Source organism: Ammospiza nelsoni, chromosome 3, assembly GCF_027579445.1.
Source record: "Ammospiza nelsoni isolate bAmmNel1 chromosome 3, bAmmNel1.pri, whole genome shotgun sequence".
Taxonomy (NCBI): Eukaryota; Metazoa; Chordata; class Aves; order Passeriformes; family Passerellidae; genus Ammospiza; species Ammospiza nelsoni.
The window spans coordinates 104359692-104378250 of record NC_080635.1 but is presented as its reverse complement, the minus strand read 5'-3'; the positions used below and the strand labels follow the sequence as shown (position 1 = coordinate 104378250).

General features: G+C 37.6%; 1 protein-coding gene across 1 annotated transcript in view; it reads right to left on the bottom strand.

The window, feature by feature from the left end:
• The window catches only part of KLHL32 (kelch like family member 32), a 119196-nt gene that overhangs the window by 59226 nt on the left and 41411 nt on the right, over window positions 1-18559 (bottom strand). The window contains exons 4-5 of the mRNA XM_059468336.1: window positions 13615-13722; window positions 3104-3202 (exon numbers count right to left, since the gene is read on the bottom strand). Of these exons, the coding sequence (XP_059324319.1) occupies window positions 3104-3202; window positions 13615-13722 (207 nt within the window). The remainder of the gene's footprint in view (window positions 1-3103; window positions 3203-13614; window positions 13723-18559) is intronic.

Genomic DNA, 18559 nt, shown 5'->3' with positions numbered 1-18559 from the left:
GATAAAAATATCAAAAAGAGATGAAAGTGTTCAAGACAGTTCCAATGAACTGTCAGGCTGGAAGATCTAGAGAAGAGCTGGAACGAGTGCTAACAATAAGAGCAGCACTCATACAGGAAAAGCTTGGTCTAATCAAAACAGTTAAAGGCAATCCTAACAAGTTAAAACTCTGTGTCATCATTACACAACAATAAATGACAGCTAGATCCTACACACTGTATTTCCTGAATTCAGGCTAAACTAAGCTAAGTTCATGACAGCTGAACAATCCAAAACAGCATGAAAGAAATTCAGCAGCACTGTAAATGAAGAACTCTGGCACACTAATTCATCAGAGAGAAGGGAAAGGTCAAGCACTATTCCCTTTCCAGCATCTGTATCACAGCACATGGGGTGACAAGGCACCCCAGTTCCCAACTGCAGAGAGGATAAGTGGTTTTAAGGAAGCCTTCTTTATCTACTTGGATTTCATTTGCAGATAGTACTAAAATAAAGCAGGAGCTATTTTTTAAAGTCACACAGTACTATGTAGAACATAAATAGATATTTGATTTAATTAGTTTGGACCTGAAAGATGTCACAGTTTTAAGGTACGTGCAGTACCTTGTTGACCTCTGCTAAAAAGACTTGCAGCAACCACTCAAGGCTGATTACTTGCATGGACTGCAACCATACAAACAAACAAGACAGGTAAATTCTTACTGTGATCTATGCAGACTGCAGATCTGTCTACATGTATGCCTTGCTGAGGTGAACTTGGTAAAAAAAATACTGTAAAAAGAGTAAAATACAGCCTAAATCCCAATGTGGTATAAGCTACAGCCACCTCACACATGTGCATGCAGATTCCAAACCTTTATGATGAGATCCTGATTCAAAAATAGGTTACAGAACTAGCACTGCTCTTTGTCTTCCACCACATACTCTCCTCTTTTTTCCCCTTCGTCCACTACCTAATTCCTTATCTCAACTACTGTAAATCTGGACACTGGGTCCCTCTGGACACTTCCTCTTTATTTTGAGTGCAGTGTAGCTCCAGTTGTCCCACCCTGGCACACTATTCAAGGCAAAACAGTGCTTTTTCACATCTTTCACACATCCCACAGAAACTGCAGACCACAACGTTGTGGTTTCTATGACTCATGAAAGACACAGTAATCTTGTTAAGTTGTAGAAATGGAAAAAACATGCAAATAAACATAGGCATGAGCCAAATGCATCAAAAGACATGAGATTAACAGGAAAAGCACTAGCAGGAGAGGAATTAAAGCACCTCTGATTATTTTCCAAGTTATTTTGTGGTTGCACTTCATCTTAAAGGGCTTTTCCAACCTAAAGGTTTCTCTGACTGTCATGTCCAGAAAATTTTTAGTGCTCTGTTAATCACAGAGTCATTTGGAAGAAATATTCACTAACTCCAAAGTGTTGGGTTTTTTATGGGGCTAGTGTGATTTTGGGGTTGATTCATTTTTTAAATTCATTAGCAATTTATTTCCAAATAATTGACTATAGCTTGCACATTAAGGCCAAGATTCAAAGCACTTCTAACTCTGTAGTTGCCTGTCTTTCCCCTGCAATGGCATTTGGATTAAAAGTATTAAGATGATACTAAGAGAAGAGCTACAAATACCAGAGGCTACTCAACACAGGTAATAGAAAAGAAGTTTTAGTTTAGCCTAAACAGGAAAAGTTAGCACAAGGGTTTATGTTGAGTATACACCTACATCCTCTCACATCCCTACCTGATGAGCACAACAAACCAACTTTTTCCTACTCTTTAATATTTTCTGTAGCTTCTTTGCTGTAATAGTCTCTTTAGTTCAATTTCTGACAAAGTAAGAGCTACATAAGCATCAAAGACATATACTGACTGGTGTGTTTGAGGACCATTAAATACATTGTATATGACTACATGTGTTAGATTTATATCTTTCTCATGCCTGCCTGACAGTCAGTAGGTCAAATGGTCTTGTGGCTTATTTGGTATCTCACAGCTCTTATTTCTCAAACCAATCATCTTTCCCATGACAACCCATGTCTGTTTTCTCAGAAAAATTAAATCTCTTCCTGCATTCCTAAAAAAAACCCAAAAACAATTGCAGCCCTCTGTCAGCGCCTTTAACTTTCTAATCAATTAAATAAAAATTAAATCAATTAAATATAAAGCACAAAACAATACCAACTTATTATCTGAATATACATTTTGAAGGGCTTCCTAAGGTTAACACTCAAAGAACAGACCTGTAAGACACAAAGCCTTCAAGTACATCCTGAAGTTCTTAGCAGGAGATGCTGCATGCCCCCAGAGCTCAGCGTGCTGCCAAGCACACTCCCACTGCTCAAAGGCAGCTACACTGTGGGAAGGCAAGTGTACATGAAGAGCACTGTGCTGATGTGCATCTCCATGCCCAAGTGCTGCCCAGGTGCAGTTAACACATCCCATTGCAGAAACAGTGATGAAAAGTTACTGACAGGAGCAAACAGTTCTGTAGAACTGCTATTGCTATTTTATTTTTAGAAGGCTTTTCACAGATACCCGTCAAAGCCATGTTCTTGCTACCATCATACCATCATTCTTGCTGCCATTTCCTATACAAGCCAAGCTCAAAAAAAATCTTTACCACAACTCAATTTTTTTTTGTTTCATAAAGGAATTGGCATTACAGGCATAAGGCTCATTGAGAATAAGGTGCCATTAAAACAAGCCCTATTCCTTCAGCGAGAGGCTGCAGTGCCCTGGAATAAATGTCAATTTTCTGTTGTGAATTACACGTCTGAATTTGTCACAAAACTCATGATCCTAATAGGGAAATATCTTCACATTTGGTACACTGAAGTAGAAGGCGGCAAATTCCCTGGTAAAAAGGGAAATCGTGCTGTGGACCATTCTTGCTTTCAGGAATTAAATGGACAAAACGGATGGAGGGATAAAGCATCGACCATAAACTGATACCCAAATTACACCCAAAAACCAGATCTCCCAAAATTCAGTTTTTGCCATTTAGATTACATCAGGTATTGTACTAATGGTCTCCTATCGAAATTAGGCTTGAAACAAAAAGTGTGCCAAACAGAAACAGCTGATCAGGCCAAAAAGCCTCACCTCAATGAGATAGTGAGAACATAAACTGAGAAGCTCCAGCAGCTGCAAATGACTCCCAGCTGCTAGGACATCCTGTATCACCCCTGGTTCCAAGAGGATCTGTAAAGAAGAAAATGGAAGGTTTGTCATCTGGAAGATGTACTCAGAGTACTGGTAGAATATATTAAATATCTGAAATAACAAAAGGCCTTTAAGTCAACATAAACAAGAGAATACAATAAAGCATATAGGGAACCCTTTACAGAATAGGGACAGATTTTCTAAAGTTCATCTGATTTTCCCAAAGGATTTTTAAACTTTTTTTCATTATTTTCTTTTTCCTGTAGGAGTCCCAAAGTCACAATATCCCTTAAACCCTTTGAAACTAAATGTCTGCTGTTTAAGAAGGAGATTTTTCAAAATAACAGAAGCTCATTTTGTTATCTGTATACTTAGATCCTTCCACATATACCGATGAATCAGCCCAACAGAATTGACTCACAAGTCTCCACTAATAATATTATTCATGCATGTAAAACAAATATAGACTAGGAACACCCTGCCTATTCTGCATGGTGCCACTTTATAATTTTCCTAACCACTGTCTTCATTTGAGAGAGCAGGGCTCTGAAAGCACAATGAGCATGTTGCTGGGGAAGTGCCAGAGAGGGCATGGAAACCAAGACTGATTATTCAGCTACTTGCTGACATGAAACTCCTACTCATTTCAATTAAAATCGTGTACAGGCAGCAGTAAGGATAATTGGGCCACAGCTTACAGACCACTGTCTTGGGGTCAGCTTGTTAGAGCATCCCTTTTGGGACACAAAAATGTCATTGGGAATATGGACACTGGTCAGCTTCTTATTAGCAATCAGATGACAAACTATCTATATTAAAATCTTTAAAGTAGCACAACATCAAAAAAATTCAGAAATGCATGATAAAAATTAAATTTTCAAAGCTGCTTGCTATATTCAATTTTATCCTTGTACTTCCCCTGGCAACTTTGGTTTCACACCACATGAGGTCAGTCTCTCACTGCTCCACAGGGAAGCAAAGCTTGCTTTCAGATTCTTTTCTTTCTGCTCACACAATTCAGTTTTATCTCACAGCATCATTTGTGTACCTCAAGTGCAGCGGCATAAGGAAAATGGAAAACAAAAGGAAAGATATTCAAATGCATCTTTTGTAGTTTAACTATTTTTGAGGGAAATGAAAAAAAGTGTATGCATTTCTTCAAGCAAAACCACAAAATATCTCCAACATAATGGATATATTAGGAGAAGGAGAGAAGGAGATTGATCCTTGCTTACATCAAGAACTCATTTACATTGAGTTCTGGCAGCATATGAAATCCTTAATGCTTGTGCAAATCACTACATTTATTAATACTAGGTTGTAAGTGAACATTATATGTCATTTACATACTATATAAAACATGAAGGTTCTTTATCTAGCCAGAAATTCATGTAGGAATCCTACTGTAAATGAAAAGCAGGCCCAGCACAATCCAGGTTTTTGGCTGGTGCTACTGAGGTTGCTATGAATTATGAGAGGTAGTTGAACAGAAAGTTAGGATGGATTTCAGTAAGAAAAATATCTCCAACAGACACAGATATTAAAAACAAACAAACAAATAAAATCATGTCACTCTCAAGTATTTTCAAGTGAGAGCTCAAGGTCAGACTAAACAAGCTGGTATAGACCCTGCAGTGTTTTTCATTCAGACATGATTGACACTGAGGAGCTGCCATCCTCTGGCACATTACTTACTGTCAGCCAGAGAACCAGAACCCTAAGCAGATTAGTACCTTGTAGGCATAGACTAGCTGTATCTAACTGCAATAATATTCATGTCTTTTAAAGCTACAGCAATCCATTTACAAATAATACTAATAGCACTCTGAGATAAGAAGTAGGACAAGAGGCAAGGAGGGTGGCAGGCTACTGTCTAGAGATGATTTGCACAAAGTCATCAACAAAAGTTCACTTCAAGGTGGCAGACGTATTTCTTACATATTCTTCCATTTTTACAGCCCTCCTTTACCATGCAATCTATATTCTACTGAGAAAACAGAATCACTTCTGTGCTTCCCAAGATAAGGGAGGAAAGTCTAGTTTATCTTTTCACAAAACTTCGCTTTAAAGTGAACTATCTGAACTTTTATTCAATACTCATTTGGATTTAGACAAAAAATACTAATTTACCTATTCTAAATGTTCACCACTGGGAAACTGCAGGCTGGTAAAATCCACAAGGAAAATAAAATTATAAGTAAAGAAGGAAGAAAACATTGCAAGCCTTCCCTCTACTGAAACTGGGGTAATTCACAATTATTCCACACCTTTGAGCTTTTATACAATAAAGCAATTGCTTGGTTCTTATTAATTACCAACATAGGCGTTTATACGTCATACAGGCCTTCCAGCTCAATACTAACAGTAAATGCAAATAAATACCAAATATTAACAGTAAATGCACATAAACACCACCAAATGCACACCACAAGTACAAACAGTGACTGACTCTCCTCTGTTTGTCTAAATCTCAAAACAATAGATCTGAGGTCAAAAGAATGATGCTTATTGCAAATTAAGGAGAGTGAAACTAAGGTCTACTTTGGATTCATAACCTCAAAATTCATCATAATTCTCAGTGTGAAAATACAGAGAGAAGCTTAATCATTTTCTGTAATCCATCCTCAACCCAAGCATTATGAGACATAATTACTGGGGCAGAAACTTAAGAGTAATTTGGACTCATCAAATTCAGACAAAAACTACAACCTCCATCAGTGAAGAATGTACTTTCTCATGACACAGGCTACATTAGAGGGCTGCTGTATTATTTTTACATTGAGATTAATTAGATGCACGTGGCTGCACCTTACAGTCACCCCTGTATCCAATCCTTATTTTGAGGGGTTAATTTTCATTATACTTTCAACTTTTCTCTGGCATATGGTGGTACCCCAGAAAATCCCCTTAAGCAGGCAGATCTTGTGATACATGATACATCCTTTCCTAAGCCATCAAGCCTGACATACTGCTCGTTTTAAAAATGATTGACTTTGACAAACTACTTTGCCCTGACAATGACTGTTTTCAAACAGGAAACCTGTTCCTCAAAGCTTCCTTTCTACTTACTCTCCATCATGCCCCAAACCCCCCAGAGAAAATACATAAAATACAGTCTGGTCCCTATTTTGGTCAGACCCACAGCCCAAGAGATTGAAGCGACGCAAAATCTGGCTGTCTGTAACAGAATGTTGAGGTCACAAGATCTAGAAAGGCAGATTATGTAATTTCTTAGATACACTATTTTTAGTCATATAATATTAATCTATCTGGAAATGTATCCACTTATACTTCGTGGATATATTGCAGAAAGTTTCTCTTCAAATGCAAGAACTAGAAAATCGTAAATTAAACCTGACTTTGTCAACCACATTATTGAGGCAGAAAAGGGAATTTTATAACCAGTCCCATGGTTATAGAAACACAGGGGCCTTAACACCCTACCCCATATTTTTACCCTCCAGCCAGCAGTTCAAAACTAGAATTTATTCCCTCTTAGCCAAAGATTTCTTTCTTCCTTTCCCAACTCAACCTGCATCCCCTCCAACACCTTAGGACCAATGGGTAAGCATGGGAAAATACTTAACTGGTATCATGCATCTTTTCTCTCTCTTCAATCTTCTTTGAGACTTGTGGCAACAGAGTGTGTAAGAACCACCACCCTTTCCTAAGAACAACTACTCAGGCCTCACCTCCACATTGTCCAGATCAAAAACGTCCCGCTCTTTTAATCCTACCCTCCTACAGCCAAGAAAGCCCTACAGGCCTACCAAAAAAAATATTTTAAGGTCAGAGCAAAGAGGGCAATTACAGCCAAAAAAGAATGAAAAGGAAACTCCTTAAACTGTCCTTTCCAACAAATCAACTTAGAGCCTGAGGGAGAAGGTAAGATCCAGATTAACTGTCACATCTGTGGAGTCTCATGAGGTTTATATCTGGAAAGAACAACTAGAACATTCTATTCCCTGAATACTGCAGGCCACTATATTTATCCATACATTTTTAAAGACACTAAAAAATAGCTGCTTTAGGTCCAAGAAGGCTAAACTGCAAGTTGAAGATGCACTTTTATCACCTTCATTCCAGCTACTCATATATCCCCCATATTTTTTTCATTTTCATACAGCTGTTTGTGGGACAATGGAAAAGTGAGATGGTGGCATGATTCACATTAAAAATACACCAGTATTATGCTGTAACAGTAAGAAAATATGCAGCCATATTTAATTTGGGAGAAAATAACTTTCCAAAGACAGCACAGCACACAAGTGGTTTCTTAGTGCTTAATACCAAGTTCTAAGTGCCATTTTCCAAGAATAAGGAAAGATGCAGCCCTGTCAGAAAATTCTAGAAAGTAAACTGTATGGAATTTAACACAGAAAACAAGAAAAGAATTTCTAAGATTCCTGCCACTCTGATTAAAAAAAAAAAAAAATCCTCCTTGACTCCCCTTGCAGTGATCAGCATCTCAAACAAGACAGGCATCAAACACAAGTATCAGTTGTTTTTGCCTGATGGAGATCATTCCATGTGCTTAAGAGCAATCAAACACCTTAACTTTTCTTTTAAAATCATTTAGATTGCATTTCACTCCCAACCAGACAGCACTTCTGCCTGTCTCCCTGCTCATTCATGATTCAGTTGAATACTGAGCTCCTTGCACATTGACAAGTGCTGCTTCAAAAAAAGTGAGTGAGGAGAGAATGTTCTAGTCCCCTGCAGGCAACTGCCCAAAGCCCTGGCACACAATGTTTGGTAGCACTTGCTATAAAATCCAGATGTCTCATTAGCCAATGCCAGAAAGCATCATGACCAGCATTTCTCTGATGCATCATAATATTTTTCCAGAAAATTAGAAGAAAACCCATGTTAAGTGCACAGCATACACATTATAAAATCACAGAATATTTCAATTTGAAAGGCTCCCATAAAGATCATCTAGTCCTATCTCCCTGCTAATTGCAGGGCCATCCAAAACTAAACAAATGTCCAGACATTCCTTGAATTCTGACAAGCTTGGTGTCATGACCACTTGCCTGGAGAGCCTGTTCCAGTGACCTGACACCTTTTCATCATGGCCAGCCTGAACTTTCCCTGACATAGCTTCACACCACCATTAAGTACCATTACTATAATTAAAGAGGGTTTGGATAAGCAAGACTCCAAGCAAATGCACTACTCTTTGAGAAGGTGTTTCATTACTTTAATCACTTTCAGCACGACAAAAGCTGTCTTGTCCCTAGCTAAATTCCTGTCCAGGGCAAAAAAAGTGAAATATTCAATTTTCTCTACAATTAACTACATAAAGTGAGTTAATTAAAGCTCTGTATTAGTCTAAGCCTTTTAGGCAATCTGCAGCTGAACTGGGTACCTAGGACCTAGCAGCTGTAAACCCTAGTGCTAAATACAGAAAAAATATTATCCTGAGAGAAGTGAAAAAATGAAGTGTCCAAATCTAAGTATCAAATTCATATTTTTTGCTTTGAAATTGCATTGAAAAATTATGTTAAGTATTTACAGTAAGACACAGACCTGTTGTATTCAGTTATCCATCACTTTGGCATATGGTCCCCCAGTAGAAAAGAGCTGAATTCCCTTTTGCTAGGGACAGCAGGTAATTGAATTGAATCATTTTAATCTAAAAGCAGCCAGTGGAACTGCTGTGCACAGGATGCAGCGGGTCACTTACCCAAGAAAATCAACCATCACAATACAGCTTTGCAATACACCTCCACCCACAAGAGAGGATCAACACAATAAGGAGCACTAAGATATTGACAGCTGCCTCACCTTGGTCTTAACTAAAAATGGCAGATGAAATACTGGTTGATCATTAGAAAAACTGCCAGCATCAGATGGGGAGGGGAGCAGATGAGAAATGAAAGCCAAGATTCTACAAAGGAATCAAAAAAATCATAAGGAGAAATAGTTGTACTTAGAAATAATAATTATTTCTACTATTTCTTTACTATCTAAGATCTTTTACTCTTTCATGGCTTTTTTAAAGAAATAACAAAGCTAAATGAACAATTTTTAAAAGGAGCTGTAAGATAATACTTTAACTAATCAGAGGTTTGTGTGCATTAATTTGAAAAATCATATGATGGTACTCTACCAATTCCTGAAAGCTGTTTGGTAAAGTAATAATAGCTGTTAAGAGAATGACAGGTCTCAAACTAACTGAATACAAAGTAAAGGCAATAGTTAAATAGGATCACACTGGAAATGCATTGAAGTAATATTGGGAGCAGCATGCCTGGAAATAAAATGAAGTTCTAGATTTGTAACTGGAATAATATACTGATATTGCCTTTATTGAAACACTGCTGCTACATTAGCATTTTGTGAGTAAAAGAAAACCTGTTAAATATGGTAATAACAAAGTTTGTAGCCTATTTTTGAATCATTGTAAGTGCAACTTTGTATGGTGCTTTTTTAAAAGGAAACATTTCAACATGCCATAGTTAGGAAGTAAGGCTATGTTAATCTTGGGCTAAGAAGGCATCAAAGGACAAATTACCCCAAAATCCACTATGGGAAAAAGAGCTGAACATAAAATCCTCATTTATAAGGGCTTCCCCACTAATTCTTCCTCACTAATTTCTGCTTTACTAATTCAGGATAATATTATAACTTAGGGAAGATGTAATTTCTATTAATACAAAAACAAAGTATTAGAGTTTAGGGGAAAAAACAGACCAGCCATTTAGAAAAATGACACTTAAGAGAACTTGGTACTAAGTACTAAGAAGCCACTAGAGTGCTGTGCTATCACTGGAAAGTTATTTTCTCCCAAATGATTTCCTACCGTGATGCAACAAAATAAACACAGAGATTTCTTGCTTTGGTAATGTATTTTCAGGTCCTCAAATAAAATTCTATCTAAAGACAAAATATTTGTTGCCATAGATTAAAGACACAGGATGGAACATATGTTAACAAAGAAAAAAGATCCAAGTAAGAAACATTTCAGTATGCATGGGACTTATTTTGTATTTTTGTTGAATTAGGATCACAATCATCCACTGCAAATTAAAGCCAGTGCTCCCCTGACTTACCAGCCAACTACACTGGCCTATTTAGTGGCTATCCCACTCCTCCAAGATTATGTCTCTTTCTAACAAATTAGTTAAAATTTTTAAAAGGTAGTCAAAAAGAGCAGACAACAATGCCCACGAGTCTCTGACATGGTGACTTAGGCTCTTATTTTGACAGCAGGAATTGTGAGCTCCAAACTCTTTGCCTGGAAATGCTTCTCTATATGAGTATTCTAAAACAGATAGTTTGTAAATTGATTTGTAACTTGATCAATCTCCCTTCCAAGGCACATCTGACACTCACAAAATGCCCTTGTGAGAAGAAAGGGAGAATAATCCACTCACTGAGACTCTGGCCTGGCCTTACCACTGCCTGCTATGAAGTAATAGAGAGAATGATCTAAAAGCCCTTTTGGGAAGAAAGGATACAGCAACTACAACAGGAAAACAGTCACCTAAAAAGGAGAAGAGCTGTATCTCTGAATTCTGAATATGTGGATTACATAGTAAAATACCTATGGACAAGATTAAATATATCTAAGACATTTTTTGCTGAAGATTTTATTATTAAAGTATTACTGAGAACATACACGCAAAGAACAAAATCAAGGTCTACTGCCATTCCTTTTGTCAGTTTTTATTTATTTCTCTAACAAAATTTCTTTCTTTGTAATTATTAAGGACCATTGTTATATATTAGTTCAGTTGGAGTTATATTATTTATACTTAATTTGAATTTTGATATATTCTTTTCTTCTGAACAATCAACTTTTCCTATAAAGCAAAATATTTTCAACAGTAATTACAATAAGGTACTGTCTGCCGAAGTGGACAGGAAGATGAAAGTTGTATTTGAAGTCTGCAGGAAGATTTCAAATTAACAAAAAGAGGCAAGGATAATAGAGTTTAATTACAGATTTCATGGTCATTCTAAAAATTAAATTTCTTCATTTTAATAACTTTCAAAAACTGCAGACACCAAATATTGCTGTTGTGCAATATTAAATATTTCCACCAGATGTCTCCAGCATATTAGTTTACACAGAAAGCTGCACTCAATTTGAAATTTAATGTGCCAAATAGAAATGTAGTATATTAAACAAGTAAAGAGAAGGAAGCTGCAACTAATTACTTATCTGTTTAGACATGGATATTTTAGGGAGATTCACAGTGTTGCCTAGGCAAACAGCAATTTTTTGAACTAACATTTTGGCCAAGTCTGCTTTAAAAAAAAAAAAAAAAAAAAAAAGAGAGATAGAGAGTTCATTGTTTTGACTTTTAAGAGGCACTTCACATCTTGATAGCCCCATATTTTCAGAGCAATATAAGGTTGTATTTGGCATGAGTGACTGTCAGATTATTGAGAAATACTCTTATATAAACAAGAAGAGTTTGCAAACCAAGCTAAAGACAATTCTGTTTTCAGGACTCTGATATAAGCATGGAGTAATCCAGTTATTTATTAATAGCCTTTGTGGATTACTCCCACTCACTACCTTGAAATGCTCACCCAGATTCTGTCAGTCTGAGTCTGAACACCAGCAATGCTCAATACAAACAAGTACCAGAAGAGAATTCCAAGGATGAAAGGGAAACGAGACACTGCTAATTCTCAGACCCACATTTCACTGAGTTGTGCTTCAAAGGCATCTTTGAACAACTCTTAGAGAATCCTTCTCATTTGTCTGTGCATCCAAGAAGCACTTGGTGAATCTGACAGACACGACAGAGCCAGCCTCGCCTTATAATCACTTCTATGTATGAGCAGCTACATACGTGCACATCTATATTTAACTCAGGAAACCCACTCACTTATTCAAAGTAGGTTATGCCTGAAAATGAGAGACTCAAAAATCTAAAGGGCCAGTGACAGAAGGTACATATTTCCCAGGAATCTGAAGATATTATCCTGGAAGCAATCTGGGGTCATTTGCTGGGTTACACAAAAGCCACATTCATCCTTTCAAAGGTTTCCAATGTATTTTACATGGGTTTGTTAGACTGAATTTTGCAGAAAGATGGGGAATGCCACTAATCACAGCATATGAGATGGATCAGATAGAGATCAATTACAAGCCATCTTCTAAAATGATACTTTCATTTAACCAGAGTTTTCTCTTCAGAATAATCAACCTTTAGTTTTAAATTTCTAATATGACGATGTATAGGTACCTAACATTTTCATTTCAATCAAAGACAGTCCATTTTTAACAAAAGCTTTCAACTGAAAGAAAGAAAAGCATACCAATGACAAGTCATGTAGCTAATTCACTAATATAGTATGGCATCTCTGTTTATCATTTATAACAAAGATATCTTTGAATAAACAATGTTTTCCAAAACAGCATAAACTCAATTTTCCTTCAAAGAAATTCAAGTGCTAGTCTCCAAGACCAATGCTAAAGCATAACTGTTTTCTGAGCTGGTGACAAAAACAGCCCCTTTAATTTTTTCTCCCCTTACTTCTACTTAGTTTCCTTTAAAAATAAAAATGAAAAAACAAAAAACCCCACATAAGGCCATATACTCAATTCACAGTATGGAAGCAGATGCCTTAAATTTTTATAACCCAGCAACTCTTCAGAATATCATAGTAGGGATTTAAGCCTTCCTTTTCAAAATTAACTAATAAACGTCACTAGTGCGTCAATGGACTCAACTGCCGTAGTGATATTCCAGAAATAGTTTGGTTATCTAGAATTTTCAAGTCCAAAGCAAAAATAGCTGAGTGTTCTGTGCTCACTATCCATGAACTCTGAACTGAGACAAAGTCACACAGCAACATTCTCCAAGCATGCAGTGCAGAGATATGCCACATTATAAATACTTCTTTTTTTCTTCTTTTTTTTTTTTGTTTGTTTGTTTTTGTTTTGGGGGGCTTTTATTTGGTAAGAGGCAGAGGGAAAAGGAGCATCACTCTTCATTTTCTGAAGTATCATAATGAATGGGCCAAAATGAAGATGTAAGGTACCTATAAGCTTTTACAGATGCCTCAACTTCATCTGTCCAGAGAATAAGAGACTACTTTTCCCCTCAATTATATAATTTGTCAAACACAGCAGAGTTGATAAATATTTATTATAAGGGAAACACTTTTCTTTAAATTTAATTTAGCAAGGAGATTCAACTCACATTAAGATTTTATGAATAGTCAGGGAACCATAAAAAGGGCTTGCAAGACCTACATGGTTTCCTACCTGACAATGATGCACATAAAGCAGAGTTTTTATTAAACAATCCATCTAAAGAAAAAATCCACCACAGTACACAAAAATTAAGATCTGTTAAATCAAAATAGCTTGTACTGAGCACTGCACAAGAAAAATATTTTCTAGCATCTCTAAAAATGTCATACTCAGTTTTTAATGCAGTTGCTTTTGACGGTGTCTCTTAATTTGAAGAACTGTACAATACCTGTCCAGTATATGCAAAGTCCAGGGCTTGTTTTAAACCAAGGCTTGTGACACCATGTAAATTCACCTCATCAGCTTCACTCTCAACCATGCAGAGACTGAACATTGCCTATGGGAAAAAACAGAAATGCCATTAAGAAATTTTGGATAAAAATTCCAAGTAACAGCAGCCTTGAGAGTCAGAATGAGATCTATACTAAGTTTTCAGTAACACCACAGCAATCAATCTTGTAACTGAGTCCTTTTATCATTAAAGAAATACAAAAACTTATTGTAGATAAACAGAGAAATCGTTTTCTTTAATATATATATACTTCTTAATTAAGTCATTCAGGTGAAATCAGTGAGAACAGTCACACAATAAGGTATCATTCAATAAAAAAGGTAAATGGACTCTGGGAAAAGAATAATCTACACAAGCACCACTAAAAGCAATACTTATGTAGAGTATCACTGTATATAAGGAGCAATAAGCCATACACAATTACTTGATTAGAAGGGGCAGTTAAAAGCATCTTTTATAAGTAATCCTTTTCAAATCAGCATCTCAGACTGGAATATGAGCAATGCAGTAGTCAATTTATTAAATGAAGTGGAATGATGGAGATGCAGACAACCAAACTTACAACCTCTCTTTATTTGCTATTGCCTCAGTTTCTCATACCATACAGTCTAAACTGAAGACAGGCAAGGTGCTATGGAATTTCCCTGAATATACCACTGAGGAGAGCAACTCTCCCCTTCATCCAGCCTTACTTTCCAGATCATTTGTCTTCAGTGTCTCCCTGGAATGAAGCAATCATACTCAGTCTCTTGAATCCTTGTGAGAATCTTTTTCTTCTCATCCCCATTAAACTTCTTTGCCCTTCATTCTTCCCTCCCAACCTGCATTCCTGCTGCATTTCCTCTGCTTACCACTCCTTCCCTAATTATCAGCCCCATTCTCCATTCTTTGACACCCTCTCACACTTGTTTAACAAAATAGACCACTCAGAGTTTTTAAACCGTAAACTGTGAACAAATAAACTGAACACTTCTGCCATCTGCTACTACTAAAGAAAGTCTAAACTTAACCCCGGTAGGTTTTGTGCTTTACTCAACGTCTTTAGGGAGGCTACCAGACTACACCTTGGGGAACTCCAGTAATAAAGCCCCACTCACGGATATAACTGTGTCTGCTACCTTCTTTCTATACTCTGGCTGATACCTGCAGAAGCTGAGTATCAGTCAACGAGCTCACTGGATTTCATATGTGCAACCTGTCCACCAAGCAGTGCTGAATTTGAAAGGAAAAAAACAAGCCCTACCCTCTCTAACCATTTAGCACATATGAATGACTACATCATCTTTACCCAAACTATTCCATCTTTCACCTAGACTCAGGTGACTTCAAGAACTGAGTGCTTTTGGCAAATAGTTAATTTCTTCAGAAAATATTAGTACTTTTCATCATTAAAACACTATAATTTGGCATAAATATGTTTCCTGGAAATCATCCAATATAAAAAAGAATGACATTTATCATACAGTCATGCCTTCTGATTTTGCAATTTCTGTTGAATTAAAGTGATATCAGGGCTTCTTCCAAACTGGCAACAGAAAAGAAGCAATAAATAGTTTAAAACTTTATCAAACAAATACAGTAAGACACAGCCATTAAATGTACCTCAGGAGAAAAAAACCCCAAACTTCTAACAAATTCAGCCACTTTTCTTATCCATTAAAAATGTAATATTTTGTTGTCATCTAATAGCTAATGTGAGGTTTCAGAGTTTGCCAGGAGCTGCAAGGTACTCATCAGCCACCTCCTCTTTGGAAAAGCAGACCTGCAGTGGCTGTCTGGGAGAGATAAACTTCTCGTCTCAGAAATTCACTACTAGATAAATATTTTGGAAAATATTCCTTTCACACACCAATTCCTGAATAAAGAGAATAAAGTCTCAAAGGAACACCTGTCTGCCAAGGGGTAGATTTGCACACCTTCTGTACCCTCAACCCCGACACCGACTGCCTGCAGAAAGGCTGGGAATGCTGAGAGGTAAAAGATGCTCTGTGTCTTCTTGTGTCACAAGCTGTGCATAGGAACCACCTAAAGACAGTGTGGTTACTAACACAGCTCTTATTCTGGTCATGGGATAATATTCCACACAATGAGTTAAGCTTACAAATACAAAGAAACACTTGACTGAATCCTATCTGTAAACCAGGAATCATTCCTATATGACTTCTATCTACACTTACTAACTTTACCTTAAGGAGATTATTTTAACACAGAGATTCCAACATGGTCTTTACACAGGGTTTATTACTACACATAACTTAGTAAACTCAGCAGGATCAGACAACTAACTCAGTCACTGTCCATAATCACCCACAGAGCATAAGAAGCACAGCTCTAGCAGAGCTTTGACCCCTGCCAACTAGCATTATCCCAGGCAATGCTCAGACTATGGTCCAGGGGATAACTCAAGCCATGGCTGTTCCAAATAGGCAGCATGGACAAAGCCAAAATGTTCACAGAGGTTTAGCCATATTGTCACAAGCCATGTTATGCCAGTCTTTTTAGGGCCAGAAAACAAGCCCTCATTCACCTTATTTATAACTACAGATATAGCCTAAGAGTGCAGTGGGCTATCAGAAGCTGCCAGTAAGACACAAAACTGTGGCTTTGTGGAGAATCAGAATGATCTGGGTTGGAAGGGACCATAAAGATTATCTAGTTCCAAACCCCCTGCCATGCACAGAGGCACCTTCCACTAAACCAGCTTGTTGAAAGTCCCACCCAACCTGGCCTTGAAGACTTACAAGGCTAGGGCACCCACAAATTCTCTGGCCATCCTCAGTACAGAATTTCTTCTAATATCTAATCTAAACCTACTTTCTTTCACTTAAACTGAAAGCCTTCCACCTTGTCCTATCACTACATGCCCTTATCAGAAGTCCCTCTCCAGCTTTCTTGAAGAGTCCCTCTACATAAGGAAAGGACACACACCCTGAAACCTTCTCTTTTCCAGTCTGAACAAACACAATTCTCTCAACCTTTCTTCCAATCAGTTTGGTGGCCTTCTTTTGGACTCATTTCAACAGGTCAAAGTCCTTCCTATACTGAGGACTCAAAGCAGGATGTAGCACGCCAGGTGGGGGTCTCATGAGAAGAGAATAGAGGGGAAAAATCCCCTCCCTCTCCCTGCTGGCCACACTTCTCTGGATGCAGTCCAGGACATGTTTGGCTTTCCAGGCTGTGAGTGCACATTGCTGGCTCATGTCCAGCCTCCCATCTCCCTCAAGTCCCTCTCAGCAGGGCTGCTCTCCATCTGTCCATCCCCCAGCCTGCCTTAATACTGGGGTTGCTCAGACCCAGGTGCAGCACACTGCACTTGGTCTTACTAAGACACATGAGATTCCATGGGCCCATTTCTCAAGCTTGTCCAGGCCACTCTGGATTGCATCCCATCCTTCAGGTGTGCTAACTGCAACACCCAGCTTGGTGTCATCTGCAAATCTGCCAAGGGTGCACTCAATCACTTTGATTAAGGTATTAAATAACACAGGTCCCAGTACAGACTCCTGAGGGACACCAGTTGTCGCTGATGCCCATCAGGACTCTAAGCCATTCACCTCTGGAAGCAACTGTCCAAACACTTTCTTCTCCATCTACCAGTCCTCTCATTGAACCCATCTCTCTCTAATTTAGAGGCAAGGATATTGTGGGAGAATGGGTAAAAGGCTTTACAGAAGTTCAGATAGATGATGTCTGTAGCTCTTCCCTTGTCCACTGCAGTAGTCACACCTCAAATATTCTGTGAAGGTTTTTGAAACTGAGTAGGAAATGCATCTATTTTTCAGGAAACAAGGCCAAAGAATTTGATCAAAAGACAAGGCCTGCAATGGTCCTCAGACAGTTCACATTCAACTGAACTTGATTAGCCTCCAGGAAAGTAATCTCCCACTTAAATGAACTTTGTACTGCTCACTGATCCACACTACCTTCACCAGCAGGCAAATTTCCTTGTTAGCCTGATAGCTTTTGAGGTTTAATCCAGCATGAAAAAAAATCTGTTCTACCACAGGCAGAAGCTGAACTCAAACTCAGCCTTTAATTTGCACTCCTGTACCTGAATATTTTAGTTTCAGCCAAAAAAAAAAATATGGACCATTACATTCTGATATGACACTTCACCAATACCTGGAGAATGAGTTATGGTTGAGCTGTTAAACACCAGTTTCAGATGCATCGCTGAAAATACTCTAAGGTTTTGTGAGCTTATATAGATCCATCAGTCATGCTTTTAATACAAGGCTACTACCCTACTTTATTTTTCCCTTGGGTACATTAAAAACAAGGCAATGAGATAAATATCTCAGGTGAATGCAGAAGTGGCAGATAAGAAAAACAAATGAAATACAAAATATTTGGACAAATGCACAACTCAAAATCAACCCTATCAGAAAAGCTACCAAATTTGACTAAGCATGAAATGTTAATAATGTTATTTGTTGGCTTAACTCAACAATGTTATTATACTTTATTTTAAAACAACTTGGCTTGAAATAAAATCTATTTGATTATGCCTCATTTCTGCTTCAAGACCTTCATGAGACTTGAAAGTACAAGTTGCCACTGTTAACCAAAGATCCCTTTTATAATAAAACCCACTGATGAGAGGACTTACAATTTTTTCTAGCTTCTTATAGCTTCTTATTAATACAGATTTCGTTCTGTCACCCAATCATATAATTAGGCAACATTGTGGTAAATAGATTGATTGTTTATATTCTGATATTTCAGTTAAGATTTTAAGTAAGTAAACCAAATTCCCCAATGCAAAGTAAGTACAATCCATTTGCCATTTTTTGGCAACTGCTCCAAAACTCAGGTCTCAACATGCTGACATAAATGGATGTACTCCGTTTGTGGAATTCCACCTGAGGTCACACTTATTTCA